Source organism: Papilio xuthus, unplaced genomic scaffold (assembly GCF_000836235.2).
Source record: "Papilio xuthus unplaced genomic scaffold, Pxut_1.1 DF827789.1, whole genome shotgun sequence".
Taxonomy (NCBI): domain Eukaryota; kingdom Metazoa; phylum Arthropoda; class Insecta; order Lepidoptera; family Papilionidae; genus Papilio; species Papilio xuthus.
In genome coordinates, this window is record NW_013530860.1 from 2,046,864 (window position 1) to 2,064,413 (window position 17,550).

Consider the following 17,550-nt stretch of genomic DNA (forward strand, 5'->3'; position numbering starts at 1 on the left):
CATTTCTCTACACTTTTATCAAAAAAAGTCATGTAATTAGCAATTCATAGATTTATAGCGGAGCTGGGTAGCGGTAGTTAATATTAAGTGTTATGTTCTTACGCTCTTCTTTTATTAAATTCAAAAACCTGATAATTGCCCCACGTAATCTCATCTTGGTATACGTCAAGGTCAAATAATCCAATAAGTAAATAAAACACTTAAAATTTTATACAAAGTTTAATTAACGTAACAAAAAGAACAAAGTTTAAAAAATCTATTAATAACACCAAAACCATAAGCATTTTTTTATTGACAAAATTATTGTTAAAAAATTTGAAATCCTAGAAAAAATTGATCAGAATTACAACAAAATTATTTGCCAAATGAATGAGTACACTATAATAAATGCATAAAAATCGTTACACAAAAGTTTAAAATGTCCACGATGACATCAAATTGATTTATAAATATATATTTAATTCAGTTCAATGGCCGATAAAACACAATTACTATATAATATTGAAATTTAAGTAAAAAAAACCATAACCAGATAAACAATTTTCACAAAATTAAGCCTCTAAAATTTATCGAATCCAAAGTCTTACAACAAAATACAAAATCATTTGAACTCGAACAAATAACAATGAAATCAAAAAGAAATTCGCTAATATTTTCATTTAACTGCACAATCGTTACCAAAATTTTGGAAATATCTTATTTTGTTAAACCAACTGGAAAGTGAAAATTTAAATCTATTCCTATAGACAATAAAAGTTAAAGAATAAAAAGATAAATAATAAAAGGTAAAAGGTAATCTGTGGTATGGGCGGTGCGATGTCAGACGCGGTATGTCCCGCATACCGGCTGAGTGCGCCTGCGCCTGCGCCCGGCGAATCTCGCGCACACTATCTCACATAGCAAGACGAACTCGCTGGCCGCTACCTCACAAACATTACATATATACAGTACTAACAGTACTCGTGTTCCGACATATCAACTTATACAGACGCTAATATCCTAAACCAACTTAGGGTCAAGAATTTCCGGTGTCAGACTAAAGTAAAGCCAGACTAAATAAATGTACTGAGCTTCATTGCTGAAAAATGTAAACATAATACCTAACATTATGAAGAATATTCCGTTATATCAAGTTATAAGATGTTATTAAATACGAGAATAAGTCTTAGAATGTTGTCAGTCAGTTCATGGCGAAGCTTGACCATATAGAGGAGCGTAGGTTGTTGTTGCTGGCAGAAGGAGAGACTGGAGTGGCGGCGGGCATGGGGGGCGCTGCCTGCGCCGCACGTCCCGCCTCGTTCATCAGGAAAGTGGATCCAGACACACGACGACGGTATAGGAAACCGCCAGAACGTTCTACGAATATAAAAAAAAACAAAATAAACACAAGTACAAAGTTAGAAATGATAATTCGTTTGGCGTAAAATCGAAAACAATATACCAGATTCGGGATTTTCCGGGCAGTATTTGATAGTATGAGCACGGTCACCGGTGGCGCCACACCGCGGGCAACGGAAGGCGCGCAGCACGGGACACAACACACGCCCGCGGAAATCCTTTAGCGGGTGCGACATGTAGCACTCTTCCTCCTCACCGTTGTTCTTGCAGAACGCACACTCCTGTGGAAAAATTTTACAGTACTTTTGGGAATTAAAAATAAATTTGAAAGGACTAAAATACTTTTCAATAATTTCACCTTAACCTCTAAAACAAATGCAACGCAATACGACGCAAAGTTATGGAGAACGACAGAGTACAAACTGCAAGAAATACTTAATACATTTAAAATAGACTAACATTAGGAAGTCGCTTGACGCGCTTGTTGCCGTACGCTTTGACGACCTCCTGCAAGAAGTCGTAGAGCACGCTCGGCCGCATCGAACTCAGCACCGCAAGCTGCTCCGGGTTCAGCATCGACACGTACAGGTTGGCTGACGTCATACCTGTCGACACAACACAAAGATACAATAGGGAGAAAATACCAAGCGCTTAAGTTGGCACATCATGCAAAAGTGTGATTTTGTTCACGACGTGCCAAATCAAATGACTGCTACTAAAAATTCAAACATTAGGGCTGCTACACTTCAAAACACTTTACTACAAAAGAAGCTCGCATCCTTATGATCCTGGTATAAAATAACTAAATTAAATAAATAAAAAAATGTTTTTTGATTTGAATACGAACTTTTAATTAAGAAGTCATAAGCACCGACGAAGTTTTCGTTCCTCACAACAGGTGCATCAGTTACATCTCCGCAAACGTTCTTTTGAGCGGCAGAAGTCGCATCACCGGTCATCGGGTTGCCATCTAAAAACAATAATGTATTTATGCATTCTAGAATGCTGTAAGGACGCCACAGCTTTACGTCCTTAAAAAATTAATGCTTATAAGAATATTTTAGTTACTAAGGACTTATCAAAAATGTATTATATGGGCTTACTCAAAGTATAGCCGTGAGAACTGGAACCGATGTCATCAAACTGCACGTCAGAATTGTTAGTCCGCATGTTCAGTATTGGCTGGTCAAATTCTCTGTTAGCTGTTTCGACAATAATTATAATATTAGATATTACAATGTCCATCTTACTAATATTATAAATGCGAATGTTTAGATATGGATGTTTCTTTGAAAGTATCTCCAGAACAGCTGAATGGATCTCGATAGAATATAGTCTGGAAGAACACATTGGCTACTAACTCATACACCTCAGATAATCACCTCCCTGTTATTAAGGCAAAAGACGATAAACTAAATATAAAAAAAACATATAACTAATAACAGGCGCTAATGAAAAGTAGAAAGTGTAAAAATACGACCATAAATATTATATAGTGGTGAAAATTACCTGAAGCATTTGGATGAGAATACTGCATTTGTGTCTGATGTAAATTGTTTAACCGGCTCTCAAAAGGTGGCGCTAAAGGCGAGAAAACACTGCTCTGTGTCGAATCCACTATCTGGTCAGACGCTGTGCCGTTCTGCTGAAAAATATATTTGAGTTACAAAACTTTTATTTGATAAATTTTATAAATGAGTATTTCAATTTTAAATAATTAATTCTAACAGCAATATGTAATTAACGTATGACGCACTGGAGATCATAAGAAGATCAAACAAAGTTATTATTCCGTCGTATTTACCGTAATGTATTTAAAATAGTAGCTGTATCAGTTATTGTAAACATATTCTACAACCGAGTATGTGGCATTTACACTTTTCAATTGAAAATAACCAACTTTTTGTCAAGCTTCGAAAAAAAAAAATACTCCATCATATCATAAAGTATTTATAATACACAGTTTCTTAGTTACTACCTTCTAATTACAATAAAATGAAAATAATTTTAACTTACTGTAACCGCAGCAGATGTGACCACAGGTCGGTTTTCTTCCACTTCATAAGTAAACTGAACAGTACTCATTTTGAAATATCTAAAATCAACAATATATGAAACTTTTCTGTACGCAGACAAAAATGTTAAGCCCTAGAGCGCACAAGAACGCAGCATTTATAGCAAACGTATACAAAGTTATACATCTATATGGGTAATTAGTTAACGATACACACTCTTCGTAAGATTTAGCATCGATCTACCCTCAAATTTAAAAACACGCTCTTCGGTACTTATAACAGCTGCTATTATTTAAAAATACCCACATTTAAAAATTATCAATTTCTTCTTTTTTTAAGCAAAGTTATTATATTTATCACTGTTTAAAAAAAAAGTCTTATTCTTCGTACAAACATAAAACTCAATTTCTGTCGCTTCAACATAGATTCATATAAAAATAGTTTTAAATATCAAGTTGATATAACTTTCTAACTAACCTTTATGATCTGGAATTTGCAAGATGCGTAAATATTTTCACTCGCAAAAATACCTATTATTCATACACACTATATTTATTTTAAACGCCATCTACACAAAAAATGTAAAAACATATTAAAATGGAAAGAAAATCATTCACCGTTTCACGCAATGGAACGATACTCCTTTTTCTCAATTTAATAATACTATCAAATATCGTGCATTGAAAGAAAAGTTTTAGATCTAAAAATAAGATTTAAAATTATAGACCTGATTACCATGTTCGATCAACTTGAAAATAAAACTTTGGCATAATGTTCACAAACAACAGACCTTATTTAATTACCAATCCCCAAAAAAAAACTGCAAATGTCAACTAGGTAAGGTGACGTTTGACGTTGACGTTTAACCAGAAACTAATTAAATAAAATCTAACGAAAGAATTTTGATGCGTGCGAACACAAAGTAATTGTAATTGAAATTAAGAAATATTTTATTGCAATTTTCACTTCAGTGGATTGTTGTATTACAACAACAATATGTCACTTAATGTGGTACCTAAAGATATAAGAGGACTGAGGGCTTGTTTAGTGTGTTCTTTAATAAAGGTAATTGCAGCAAAATATTATTTAACATTAAGTAAAAAATGTAGACTATTGATTAATAAATCATCTTTTCAGACCTTCGAACAGTTCGAATACTATGGCTGCGATAACTGTGACGAATTTCTGCGAATGAAAAGCAACAAAGATAATGTTTACGACTGCACTAGTAATAATTTTGACGGGTAAAATTTTGCAACTAAATTTAATAAACATTGGCATCGATTAGCTTAAAAATATTTTTTTTTAATTTGCTAAAATTCAACAGATTCATTTTTTAGATGATATTTTAGTAACAGCAATTATTGGAAATAAGATATTAGCCATTGATTGATGAAATGTGTCATAATAATATATTATTCAATTTACAGTATGATTGCAGTAATGAGCCCTGAAGATAGTTGGGTTTGCAAGTGGCAGCGAATAAGTAAGTAACACCTATTACCAGTTATAGAGTCATTAAACTTTATATGTATTATTGACCGTTAATGTAAACTGCAACAGTAAATAACAAACTAACTTTTGTAATAACTACACAGTCAAAGTATCAAATGAGAAATTACACCAACATGTTTGTTACTTCTCTAGTCAATTACTGTGCTCCAAGTATTCAATAACACATTTTGTGCAACAATCTAGCCAAATAAATTAAAATGGCAAGGATCAGACTTTCAAATGAGGGTCAAGTCTCTATGGTTTTTATTGGTTTTTATATAAATAATTTTTATGCAGGTCGGTTTTGCCCTGGTGTTTACGCAATATCAGTGTCTGGTCGGCTTCCTGCTGGAGTGATCAGGGAAATGAAGAGTAGAGGTATTGCATATCGCCCAAGAGATACCAGCCAGCGATAATTTTGTTATAAAAAAGGACCTATGTATCATAAAAAGTAAATTAAATTAATTCAATATAATTAAATTGTGTATAATTTTGTACTATATGATAAAGTGTACTATCATTTTTATTTTTCATTTTGCCAGTACACACTAGAAGGTCATAGAAATTGCCAATTCCATGTTTAATAGTGTTCAAATATGTAGTTCTATATTATAAACTTAGAAATCCAACCCTTTTCTAACCATTCTGTTGAAATATAATAAAATATCATATTCTAACTCTTTCTGAATAAACTGAGAATACAAAGTATTTCAAGAGTGCAATTAAAATTTTATGTACAACTAACATTTACTAGAAGTTTTGAAAATATTTTTATTTTATACTGCAAATATTTCTTCAATGAAAATGCAAATTGGCTAATAATCATTTACTACCACAACACATTTCAAAGCTTTAGCTGACAATTACAAATTATCAAATGTACATTATTACATATGTAAAGCAGGAACAAACCAGTAACATTTATTACAAAGATGGTACATAGATATTAGTGCATCACTTTTATATTAATAAAATGGAATGATTTAGCCCCGGAGTGTTGTAAAAAACAACAATTCATTATAATTTTGTCTACTAAATGTTTAATTGCAAATAACTAATGTATATGCTTCAGAACTAATTCTAATAATAAAAGCAGAGCAACTATCCTTTTAAAATAATAATCTACACTTTTGTAGTAACATTCAAAGCCTAACTAAGACATATTTTTACAACCTTTAAAACAAAATAAACATTTCATCAACAATTACTTTGTATTTTTTCTGTTAAATTAGTACACTGTTTACTCTTGACACTTAAAAATATCCCCGTTTTTAAAGATGCAATTCATTATTGGGGTGAAAGTGCACATAACACTGTATTTGTGTCAACTGTTTTCCGTTGGTGGTACTTTGAATTCATTATCAGTGCCCAGAACGTCTTTATCAATTTCCTTAAAGTCAATATTTTGCTGTTTCATAGCGTTCTGCAAAAGAAAAATAATAAATGAGTAAAATAATAAAACTGAAATAAAAAGAAATTGATTACATAAATATGTACAACCTTTACGCAATCTTGATAAACCTTAAAAATACTAGAACACACAGAATCATCATGATCGCCTTTTAAAAATCTCTCTGAAAACCAACTATTGAAGCAGTCGTCATATTTTTTCTTCAAGTCGGTACACTCTTCGCCTATACTATTCATGTTTAAGTAGGTCAAATCAATAAATAATTTAGTATTCTATCGAAGAGTATATGGCAAATTTATCAAGCCGTATTCAATACAAAACGAAATTAACCTCAAAAATAACCTGAATGACATCTATCTTGCCAAGAATTGAATACATTTGACAGTTCGTCACTGACATAATTGCCAACTTAAAAATTTATATAAACTACTACATTAATTAATTCTCTCTCGGCTTATAAATTTTTACAAGTAACTTTAACGATAAAACCCATAACCTACTATGTTTATGTATGTATATGTTTTTCGTGAGTAAATGAGAAAAAATTATATTTGTCATGATTGTATAATGGCTGCGTAGTGCAACTTTTTTCTATGGGAATGTAAAAATGTCGATAAATGTCAATGTCATTTTAACGTGCACAGTGCACTGGACCACTGTTGTTTTTAAGTTTTTAGGTTAAATATAGTTTCGAAGTGTTGTGTAAAATGATAAGTTAATACTATTTCATACAGTTTCAATAAGTTTCACGAGATATATACAGACTTAGCAAGTATTTAACTTAAACATCATGAGTGATATACTGAAAGACAATCGTTTTGCAAAGTATCTTAATGATCCTCGATATAAGCAAATACCTAAACATGAGAGGAAAGTTAAAATTGACAAGAGATTTCAGTCCATGTTCGAAGATGATAAGTTCAAAGTAAAATACACAGTAGACAAACGCGGTCGACCTATAAATGAAACGTCCACTGAAAATTTACGAAAATACTACGACATCGACGACTCTGAAAGTTCTGCAGAAGACTCTGAAGATGAAGAACAATTGGATCAAAAAGAAGAGGAAGTTGCGTCGGCAGGTCGTTTTGTACGAAGAGCACCAAGTGAGGACAAGGAAAAAAATGAAGAACAAAAATCAGTTAACGATAAATTAGTTAGAGGAAAACTGGACAAAAAGACCAAGAAGAGATTGCTTGATTTAGATATTGATTATGCCCGTGGTGAAGGTAAGTTAACATTTTCCAACGAGTTAAGTCTTAAGACATAATAATTACAATGTTTATTGGGAAATATTCGGTATATTGAAGAAATTCTCTATGTTTCCTTAAGAGATGATATAGTAATAAAGAAATAATGTTTGTAGGGGTGCTCCTGACTGACAGCTCCAGTGATGAGGAGAGTAGCGAAGAGGAGCTGGATAGTGATCTGGAACATGAGTGGGGGGAACTGGATGCAGATGCTGACACCACCGATGAATCTACTAGAAGGTGATTGATACAGGAATTATTTATTACATACATAGCTCATATGATGGAGTTGGGGGCTAGCTTCATGTACTGAAATGCCTCTTATAAAGTAATAACTGAGGATTTTTATGAATTAAAACAGTTGGAATTAAACCATATGCAATTTACATGTAATAGATATGGAGTTGCAGAACTATTTCTGTACAATTTGAAAATCCTTATTGACTTTACCTGAATGTATGGATAGCAGTATATTTCCTCTAAGTAAGCTCAATTTATTTTATATTGCAATATGTATGTAAAAATAATAAAAATTACAACTTTATTTGTTGTCAGGATAGCAATATGCAATATGGATTGGGACAATATCAAAGCTTCTGATATAATGGTGTTGCTTAGTTCATTTCTACCACCTGGAGGCATAATACATAAGATAACTGTGAGTTGATTATTTCCAATTGTATCATATTGTTTTCTAGTACATAAGATATTCTTATGGATATAATTCTTGTGTCATAATGCTAGTAACTAAACACCTCTGAAATGGCTTGACCAAATTTTTATATGCATATTTTGTAGGTATGAGAATTGGCTTTAATCCTGCGCTGACGGAGTCTCGGACAACAACTAGTTAGTATCTAAAATCTCTTGATCAATGCCAAAATATAGCCATAGGACAAATAAGCTAAGCTAATTCATAACAATGACAAATTAAAATAATTGTATTCGGGAAGCTTTGATATTATTATATTACTTATAATTTATTAATTTTTAGATTTATCCATCTGAATACGGGCTTCAAAGATTAAAAGAGGAAGAGGTAAGAGGGCCAATTGAATTAACAGAGGAAAAAGTTGATGAATTATCAGATGATGGGGGAAATGAAGAAGGTAAGATTTTTTAAATATATTGAATAAACTAGCGCTTGACCACAGTCCCACCTGATGTTAAGTGATGATGTGGTTGGAAATCCGTTTTTATACTACTTACTCTATTGATCATCCATAAATATTATTTCTGTCTGTTTAGGTTCAAATATATTACTACAATATATTTGAACCTAAACAGAACATATTACAAAAGACTTAACAGAACTATGTGTCAGAATGTGATATTAAAAACACTTTTTTCTATTTGTCCATTAAGTAATTGTGTTATGTAATTTTATATTAACCTGTGCTTACCTTTTAGTACTCCTCTGGTTGGACATTCTTATGTTAGCCACCAAATGACAGATTTTAAAGGCCTGGATCCACTTTTACCCTTTATAAAATATTCCAGGGTCAACATATCATATGGAGAAACTTCGAAGGTATCAACTAAACAGACTCAAGTATTACTATGCGGTGGTTGAATGTGATACAGTTACCACCGCAGACAAGCTGTACAGTGAATGTGACGGAATGGAGTATGAGAGTAGTGCAACCAGGCTGGATATGAGATTTATACCTGATGACGTCACATTTGATCAGGTATTAAAATAATGCAATGTTAAGTACATTAGTAAAAATGTGTGGATTGCCATCCAGAGTTATGGCGGTTGCAATTTCGTCTGAGATGCTGCGAACACAATTTATTGTACATATTGGAAAAGGGACTTTCCTTGTCTCGCTGTAGGCTCACATAGCGTAGCAAGTACACATATTTACCACAAGCAACCTTTAAATTATGTGATCTTAAAAAAATGTTTTTGTCTTTTCGGACAAGTGCAATGCAGAGTGCATTTGCACATAATGTTTAAATATTCATCTATTAACAACAACTGTAGGAGCCACGAGAAGAGTGCACTAAGCTGCCAGATTTGAGCAAATACAAGCCTCGCCTGTTCACAACCACTGCGTTGCAACAGGCCAAGGTACAATTGACGTGGGACGCGACCAACCCCAACCGAACTGAGGCTATCAAAAGTGCGCTCGACGGGAAGATTGATGATTTAGATCTCAAAGATTATTTAGCTTCTAGTAGTGAAGGTAAGATTAACGTTTATCTATAATCTATTTTATATTGTTAGCAATTCGTAATTGGTAACTATGGAGACCTTTAATGATTAAAAAACACTTTTAAATTGCAGAAGACGAAAATCAATCTGATAATGAAGAAGATTCACAAGAAAACGTCTCAGATAATGAAGACCCGATTCAAAAATACAAAACGCTGTTACAAGATATTGAAAAGAAAGAGGAGAAAAAGCAAAATAAAGATATGGAAATGGAAATAACTTGGGGACTTGGTATTAAAGATAAAGCGGAGGAATTAGTTCAAAAGAAGCTAAACGAAGGTATGTGCATTTTAATATAAATCTTACTTCGGTGTTTTTCGTAAACTTTTAAATCAAAATATTGCATCACTTCTTAACCCTTAAATGGACGATTTTTTTTTTACGTTTTAAAAAAATATATTTGTGTAATAGACATGTATTACTGTCTAGGAAAAATGAGTAAAAAAATCTAGACATGAATTTACTATTTTTTTTAGAAATAAGAACTAGTTGTCAAAATTAACAAAAAAATAAAATAAAGATAATTTTATCTGTGATGTTTAGTATGTTGTTTAAAAACAACATTGTCCATTTAAGGGTTAAATCCTTTCTTCAATTTCATAACAATATTTATACAACATTTCATAATGGGTTTGTTTTACATTTTTCAGACTCTAAAGACTTAACACCTTTCGAAAAACTTCTACAAAAACGTAAAGAAAAGAAGAAGCAACGTAAACTGCAAAAGAACCAAAAAGAAAATACCGAAACAAATTCCGTTGAAGAAGAATCTGACGATATTCCTTCAGACATAGACATGAACGATCCATACTTTGCGGAAGAATTTGAGAAATCTGAATTTAAAAAGAAAAAAGACATGAAAGCTAAAAAAGGTCAAAAAGATGAAAAAGACTCCGAAGATGATGAGGAAGAAGAAAAAAGAAGAGCTGAACTGGAATTACTATTAGACGATGAGGATGATGGTAAACAACATTTTAGTTTAAAGAAAATACAGGAATCAGAAAATATTGATAAGAAATCAAAGAGGAAGAAGAAATTAAAAGCGAAAATGAAGGAACAGAAGGAATCGTTACCTGATTTTGAAATAAATCTAAACGATCAACGTTTTAATGCATTATACAATTCACATTTGTACAACATTGATCCGAGTGATCCTAACTTCAAAAAGACGAAGAACATGGAGAAACTTATTCAGGAAAAGTTAAAACGACGGCCTGCGGAATCCCCCGCAGAACAGTCCCAGCCTAAGAAGTCTAAAGAAGATGCTGAATTGAGTGTACTAGTAAAAAGTCTAAAACAGAAAACTAAAAATGTAATCAAAAATAAAAAGTGAAAAAATAAAATATTTTTAATTTTATCGACTTTTTCTACTTTTTATTTCTTTATCCAAATTAAAATTAACTAACATTTTGTCAATAATCAAGTATTAGTTTGCGGGTAACGAAAACAATTAGTTTAAAAAATACGTTTATTCTCTTAAAATATCATAGTAAACAATGGTCCATAATTAAAATGTCAGATCAACATAATATTCACAAAATTTTATTAGATTTTTGATATACTAAAAGCCTTCTTAATTTCACGACCCACAGCAGCTCCGAGAGGTGGTGGAACGGCATTGCCAATCTAGAAATAAAATATATTTATTTCTTTAGCACCAGTCATGATTATTGTTTGTGGCTATCATTTATTATTGATATTACACATTCTAATTTTCCATTAAACCTCAACCTATATCAAAAAAATTGCATGCTGAACAAAATATTAAAAGTAAAAATAATAAATACCTGTCGATGTTTATCCTGCACGGAGCCTGCGAACAGATATGAATCTGGGAATCCCTGCGAGCGCGCGCATTCCCGTACTGATACGACACGGCTCTGCTCCGGGTGAAGCACGCGGCCCTGCTTGCCCATCGGCTCGGGGTCCGTCACCGTCGTGCTGAAGTACCCGTCCCAACACAACCGACCTGCCAACATCTCGCTCAAATAGGCAAATGCAGCAAACTTCGTTTATGGGTATAAATTTAACTGAAGTAAAGGCTGTCATCGTCCTAAAAAGTACCACAAGATTCTTCTCGTACTGTATACTTAAACAAGGATATCTGAACCGGTGAGAGGAGTTGCTATTGCGATTGATTCTGACAGAATATATATAAAATCAGCTGTTAAATCAAGGTCATGTCATTTGGTATTGCAATGCCGTTTCAACTACTAGGCAATGAAGCCAAATTGTGTATGACTTACCGTAGAGGCCAGCCCAGTTGTTGTGCCGGTTGGCGGTGTGCGGCAGGCACCAGGGTATGAGTGTGTTCTCCTGCTTGTCATGCGGCGAACACGCGCCACCGCTTGCGCACGCGCACACGCCGCGAAGAGCACCGCTAGACGAACGACCGTTCTTCTTATCCTCATACCTGTATTGCAGGACCTGTTGACATAATAATTCCATACAGACTCGAAAACCCCATCAATTTAAGTGCCATCTACAAGGAAATCATTCTTACTTTGCACTTTGTTCCATCAGATAACATGACCGATATATTAGGTAGATCTCTCCAGTCCGAGCCCGGAGTTGTCGGTACTCTAGCAATCCGGGCCTGGATTAGAGGAGCCATATTCTTGCAAATATGATCACGTAGTTTCTTGCTTTCATCCTTACTTCTGACCAAACGTTGGAAGTGACTTTCCGGCATCGAGCCGTACTCGATTTCTATTTGGTTTGCGCCATTCGCTATACTGGGCAGATCGCTCATGGCGTCGCGGATGGTGCACGTCCGCCGCGGCGCCGACTCGTCCCATTTCATATTCGTCACGAATCGTTTGCCATCGATGGTCGCCGTTAAAGAACAAGCTCGTCTACTAAACACATGAGTCGGCTCCGGATACATAGGTAGCTTGTAACCGGGTGCCGCCGCCAAGATTATAAGCCTCCGCCTAGTTTGAGGTACGCCGTAGTTGCCCGCTTGAAGTATACCGAATGTGCACTGGTAACCCATATCCAATAATGCACGAAGAGTCAACTTTAAAACCATTCCTTTCTTGAAAGCTACAAAGTTTCTTACATTTTCTAGAATGAAGTACTTGGGTCGATAGTAATCGCAGTAGGAAAGGTACGAGGCTACTAGAGAATTCTTGAAATTGGAGTACTCGCGAGAGTTGAATCTGTTCATGCCAGAGAACCCTTGGCAGGGCGGGCCCCCGCAGAGAAGTTCCACTTCTCCTTGCATGGGCAGCCTCAGACCGCCTTTGCTATGTGTAGCTCCGGTCATAACATCTTTCAATAGTGCGTTGCAATCCTCATTATAAACTGTACAATTTCTATTATTTAAAGAATAAGCGTGAGCAGCCGCCTCCACGTTCTCCACAGCCCATTTACATTCAGCGACGCCCGATCGATGCAAACCTTCCGAAAGTCCACCACATCCGGCGAAAATGTCCAGGGTTCTTAGGGGTCTTATTTTGACTTCTTCATATTTGTTGATATTTGTTTCTACAGGTTTAGAAGATTTCCCTTTCCCTTTACCCTTATCTTTGCCTTTGTCAGTTCTACCGACGGCCGCGGCGTGCTGTGGTACATCTTCGATTTCTTTAGTAGCCTTGTTATAGGCCATTCTGAAATAAAATCTACTCGGATCCCTTTCGAGCCATTCATGGAGTGTTTCCTGATGTGGAATATTCCTTTCGTAGACCAAATGGCACTGTCCTATTACAGAAGAGAAGGATATTTCTTTGATTTCATCGCTCCAGTACACGACATTCAAATCTTCCTGCTGAGGAAAGCGATTCGATGTGTTTTCGGGTCTATACAAAATATTAACTTTGATATAGATATCTTGTGGGACGACAAGAGGACCGTCACCGGCAGCTGTCACTGCAGCGATGTGACCCACACAGAATGGTTCACCAGTGTCGACGTTAGAACCTCGTAAATTACTGTCACTCTTACGATAATACTCCGGATAAACATCCTCGTCCACCTTATCTAACTTAATTTTATTGTTTGTATTTGCGTTAATAAAGTTATTCTTAAGTTTAAAAGTGCCTGGTTTAAGAAAAACGCCCATGCCCTTCTTATATTCATAATCTTGCCATCTAACGCAAGTCCATTCAGTTCTGTTATTTTCTGTTACAACCGCTGATTTTTCCATCAGCTTTCCAATCACTTTAGGAATGTCTTTTGCATCTTTTCTTGTTTTTCGTTCACAAGACGGACAATATCTATGTTTTCTTAACTCATTAGGACAAATCGGATCCTCCGGCAAGTCTTCAAAGCGTGCTGTGAACCTTTCATAGTATTTGTTGTAAAAATATGTTTTTCCGTCATCTTCGAAAAATTCATCATCGACGCTTTTACCGCCGAGTTTGAACCAATCCTTAACCGTCTCTCTTCTTTCGACGTTAGCTTTTCTTAAAATCGAAGACAAAGGAGCACCGTGGCAGCAACGATCAGCTAAATACACTTCTCTTGGATCACCCACTTCACCTAACACTGTATCAGATGATCTTATAAAAACTTCGCCGTGGAAATAACCACTTTTTAGATTAATAGATTCTTTCCACATATATGTGACCCTTGTAACTAAAGCTGGAATATTTGCCTGAGAAGTTTCGACCATCACAAAATCACCTACACAAAGCTCCGAGCCGTCAATTTCTACTTTCTCATAATAAACTTTGGTAGCATCTGCTTTAATTGGTTCCCCTATCCACGATATTTTTCTATTACATGAGCCTGTGAGTTTGACAGGCACTGCGTCATCTATTTTATCACGTTCCTTCCGTTCTACCATTTGACGATATTCTTCTTCATCTTCTGGCTCCGAGTCCTCGGCTTGTTCTACGGCCATGTTGGGGCAAAGTCGACGTACGCAAGCTTTCTTAGTTCTTCCATGACCTCCGAACTTGGCCATCGCTCGACAAGCATTACATTCACCGCAATCTGGCAACTGGCAAGCTTCACAAACACCACATCTCTTTCTTCTTAAAACTAATTCATGGTTTGTTTTATCCAACTGATTAGAAAAGAAACTTTCAAAAGTCTTTTGAACCAGCGGTGTAGTAGTAGCCTTGGTCCAGGCCTTTTTATCGACTTTTTTGTAGTCAATCTTTGCCCGAATTTTTCTTTTGCCAAATTTAATACCCATAAGTTTAATTAACTCTCTAATACATGGTAGGGTGATTAATGGCTCATCATCTTCTCCGGTTTCCAAACTAACAACCTGGTCACATACAAACTGTGCATGTTTATGCAACATTTCCTCGGACATTTTTTTATCGTTTAATTCAGGAATGACTGACTGACATATAATGCCAACTAAGTCTTCATATGTTGGTTGAAGATAGTGATATTCTTCTAAGTATTCCACCACAACTTTACTGAGCCAAATTTTTTCATACAAATTGTCCATTAGGGGTGTGTATGCCTCACTTGGCTTTAATAAATTATATTCACCAAATTCTGTAGATAGAGTTATACAATTTCTGGTACCACCATCAAAGCCATGAATGAACCTGGAAAGAATTTCATCACATGAGTTTGTATTTTTTTTTAAATTTAACTTCAAATAGAACCTTATAAAATTAATCTTATCATTTACCACTCAATAATTGGACCAACATCTTTTACAGGAATAGAATCCTCATCAATTTCCTGAGAATCAGCACATATAGATTTTAAATATCCAGACATATAGATCCTAACATCACTTTCAACCAAACCACCATCAATTGGACAAAGATGTCCATGTTGATCAAATATTGAGAAGCCAGTTATGTTTGTTTGTGGTCTTTCCATTATATCTCCTTCATCACCTAGAGAAAAAAAATTCAACTTAGTTAAGTTATCAGTTGATCCCTATGTCATTACACTGTGTTTTGCCTTGATATTGACAGAAACAAATATTCCAAGTTAGCGGCAAACCTTCGAGACTAAAGAGACATTGGAAGAAGAAGAATATTATCTTATATATAAAATTCTCGTGTCACAATTTTCGTTCCCGTACTCCTCCGTAACGGCTTGACCAATTCTCATGAAATTTTGTGAGCATATTGAATAGGTCAGAGAATCGGCCAACATCTAATTTAAATACCGCGCGGACAACAATTATGTATAATACTAACTATCTGAGCAATATTACTTGAATGTTACTCTTAAGTAATTCAAGGTATTTAATCTATAGATGGTCACAATAGGACACAAAAACACATACTTATTTTAATCCTCCACTCTTTTCTTGTAAGAAATGATTGGTAAAGGGAAGTGTATTTGACGGAGGAGGGGATGCATAGTAAGTTAAAATAAAAATTTAAACAAAAAAAATGTTGCAGGTACAGTTAAATTTTGAAAGACATCTCAAGATAATGTTTTGGTAATCTCTGTCTAAGAAGAAAGATCACAAATAGATTAACAAATCAGTTTTAGATTAATTTTACCTGAGGCTAATAGTAACTTTTCATTTGTTAACGCAATAAATTCTTCAACAGCATTTTGAGGATGTCCTTGGTAGTAAATTATATCAGAGTTGTTTAAATATTGTCCACAAATATCACATCTTTCCCTATCCGCAGATTGTGTTGTGCAATTTTTGTTTATATCAGTAACTACTTTTGCATCTTTTAATTCACTGTCATTTTCAGTGCAATTACTCTCATTATTCGTTTTTTCATTGCTGTACTCTTCCTTTTCACATTCCTCGTTAGAATCCTCTTCTTTATCTTCAATTTCAGTACTATTGGTATCATCCATAGTTTTATTTACCTTTTTCATCTCATTTTCTTCAATGATGTCTGAGTCATTACATTTGATCTTTTTCTGCAAGTTTATATTTATCCAAATCAAATTATTGAAATTTACATAATTTTTTTAAAATAATAAATGGATTTTTTTATTAACAATTAGTACATCATATTAATGGTATCAGTCTATAATAGTTAAGCCACATGCAACCTTTTTAGACCTTATTTTTAATATATCAGCAATTCAAAACACTTATCAAAAAAAGACATACATATATTTGTTAACTACTTACATTATCACTATCTTCCTCCTCCGAAGAACTTCTTTTTCGTTTAGCACCAAACATATTTGTAATTTTTAATTGTATTCCATTCTTAATAGATTTTTGTCCAGAACTGGAACAAAAAGGAACATGAGAGTTGTTAAAACCATTATGTATATATTTTTTAATTGTCTGTAATTTTAAACTACAATAATTAATTTTTACAGCTCTAAGTTAGGAGCAGTATGCATAGCAGAAAAGACTATGAAACCAAACTCAGCAAAGTTTTACTTCTTTCCAACATCCAAACTAAAATACTTCCTTGTTTAATATCATCATTGCACAGTGAGACTATCTTCACCTATGACATACAGTTGTTCTTAAATTATGGCTTTTAAGCTGAAAATATATGCAAGGAAGTTAAGCTATTTTTTACTTCACATACAAAGTTGTACAGCTATTTAAGAAGTTTTTGTTCTTACCAAATTGATGATATACTTTCTGTATTACTATTGTAAGTTGTAATGGTTTCTGTACTTTCTTTAATAGTAGTGTTGATAAATCCAGGCATTTTGAGTAGAGTAAGTATGCAACTCCAAAGTTATGTCAGGAAACAGGGAAAGATATTTTTAGGTTACCCAAATTATAAAACATGTTATAGCTTCGACTTAAGGTTACAAACGTAAGTTTATAAATTAAGCTAAACACTTTATTAACTTTAAATTCTAATACAAAAGAGACAATGTACAATTTGAGTATTGAATGTCAATGTCTAAATTGGCGCGCAATCTTAAATAGTAACAAATGTTGAAAGTTAGAGCAAAGAC

General features: G+C 34.1%; 5 protein-coding genes and 1 long non-coding RNA gene across 8 annotated transcripts in view; 2 read left to right on the plus strand and 4 right to left on the minus strand.

The window, feature by feature from the left end:
- Positions 1 to 1,068: 1,068 nt before the first annotated feature.
- Positions 1,069 to 3,912, minus strand: LOC106115532 (uncharacterized). Of its 3 annotated transcripts, none has more exons than XM_013308960.1 (8): positions 3,831 to 3,912; positions 3,355 to 3,433; positions 2,848 to 2,983; positions 2,442 to 2,540; positions 2,186 to 2,308; positions 1,798 to 1,943; positions 1,442 to 1,619; positions 1,069 to 1,356 (listed from the first exon to the last, which is right to left on the minus strand). In XM_013308960.1, the coding sequence occupies exons 2-8, from the start codon at positions 3,421 to 3,423 to the stop codon at positions 1,181 to 1,183; spliced, it is 927 nt and encodes a 308-aa protein (XP_013164414.1). In that variant the 5' UTR covers positions 3,424 to 3,433; positions 3,831 to 3,912; the 3' UTR covers positions 1,069 to 1,180. The 3 variants fall into 3 exon arrangements, with proteins under 3 accessions (XP_013164414.1, XP_013164415.1, XP_013164416.1); XM_013308961.1 differs by lacking the exon at positions 3,831 to 3,912 and adding an exon at positions 3,660 to 3,689; XM_013308962.1 differs by lacking the exon at positions 3,831 to 3,912 and having other exon boundaries at positions 2,848 to 2,980; positions 3,355 to 3,575.
- A 341-nt stretch (positions 3,913 to 4,253) lies between these two features.
- spt4 (Transcription elongation factor subunit spt4) lies at positions 4,254 to 5,322 on the plus strand. The gene is given in 4 exon segments (NM_001312611.1): positions 4,254 to 4,418; positions 4,491 to 4,597; positions 4,784 to 4,839; positions 5,145 to 5,322. Coding segments are annotated over 4 exon segments (351 nt in total). The 5' UTR covers positions 4,254 to 4,349; the 3' UTR covers positions 5,264 to 5,322.
- Positions 5,323 to 5,658: 336 nt separating this feature from the next.
- LOC106115430 (uncharacterized) lies at positions 5,659 to 6,623 on the minus strand. The gene is made up of 2 exons (XR_001227756.1): positions 6,348 to 6,623; positions 5,659 to 6,270 (listed from the first exon to the last, which is right to left on the minus strand). It is a non-coding gene; the product is annotated as an uncharacterized LOC106115430 (long non-coding RNA).
- Positions 6,624 to 6,889: 266 nt separating this feature from the next.
- LOC106115461 (ESF1 homolog) lies at positions 6,890 to 11,083 on the plus strand. The gene is made up of 8 exons (XM_013308848.1): positions 6,890 to 7,487; positions 7,625 to 7,748; positions 8,064 to 8,166; positions 8,503 to 8,617; positions 9,009 to 9,199; positions 9,496 to 9,697; positions 9,799 to 10,005; positions 10,377 to 11,083. Exons 1-8 carry the CDS (start codon positions 7,049 to 7,051, stop codon positions 11,057 to 11,059), a joined length of 2,064 nt encoding a protein of 687 aa, XP_013164302.1. The 5' UTR covers positions 6,890 to 7,048; the 3' UTR covers positions 11,060 to 11,083.
- LOC106115458 (NFX1-type zinc finger-containing protein 1-like) overlaps positions 10,089 to 17,550 on the minus strand; it is a 34,303-nt gene continuing 26,841 nt past the window's right edge. Inside the window, exon 29 of the transcript XR_001227759.1 lies at positions 10,089 to 10,308. The gene's annotated coding sequence lies outside the window, so the exon portion shown is untranslated. The remainder of the gene's footprint in view (positions 10,309 to 17,550) is intronic.
- Positions 11,176 to 17,539, minus strand: Dnmt1 (DNA cytosine-5 methyltransferase). Its single transcript, XM_013308847.1, has 8 exons — positions 17,206 to 17,539; positions 16,754 to 16,856; positions 16,158 to 16,536; positions 15,323 to 15,536; positions 12,230 to 15,236; positions 11,973 to 12,153; positions 11,514 to 11,695; positions 11,176 to 11,352 (listed from the first exon to the last, which is right to left on the minus strand). Exons 1-8 carry the CDS (start codon positions 17,292 to 17,294, stop codon positions 11,272 to 11,274), a joined length of 4,236 nt encoding a protein of 1,411 aa, XP_013164301.1. The 5' UTR covers positions 17,295 to 17,539; the 3' UTR covers positions 11,176 to 11,271.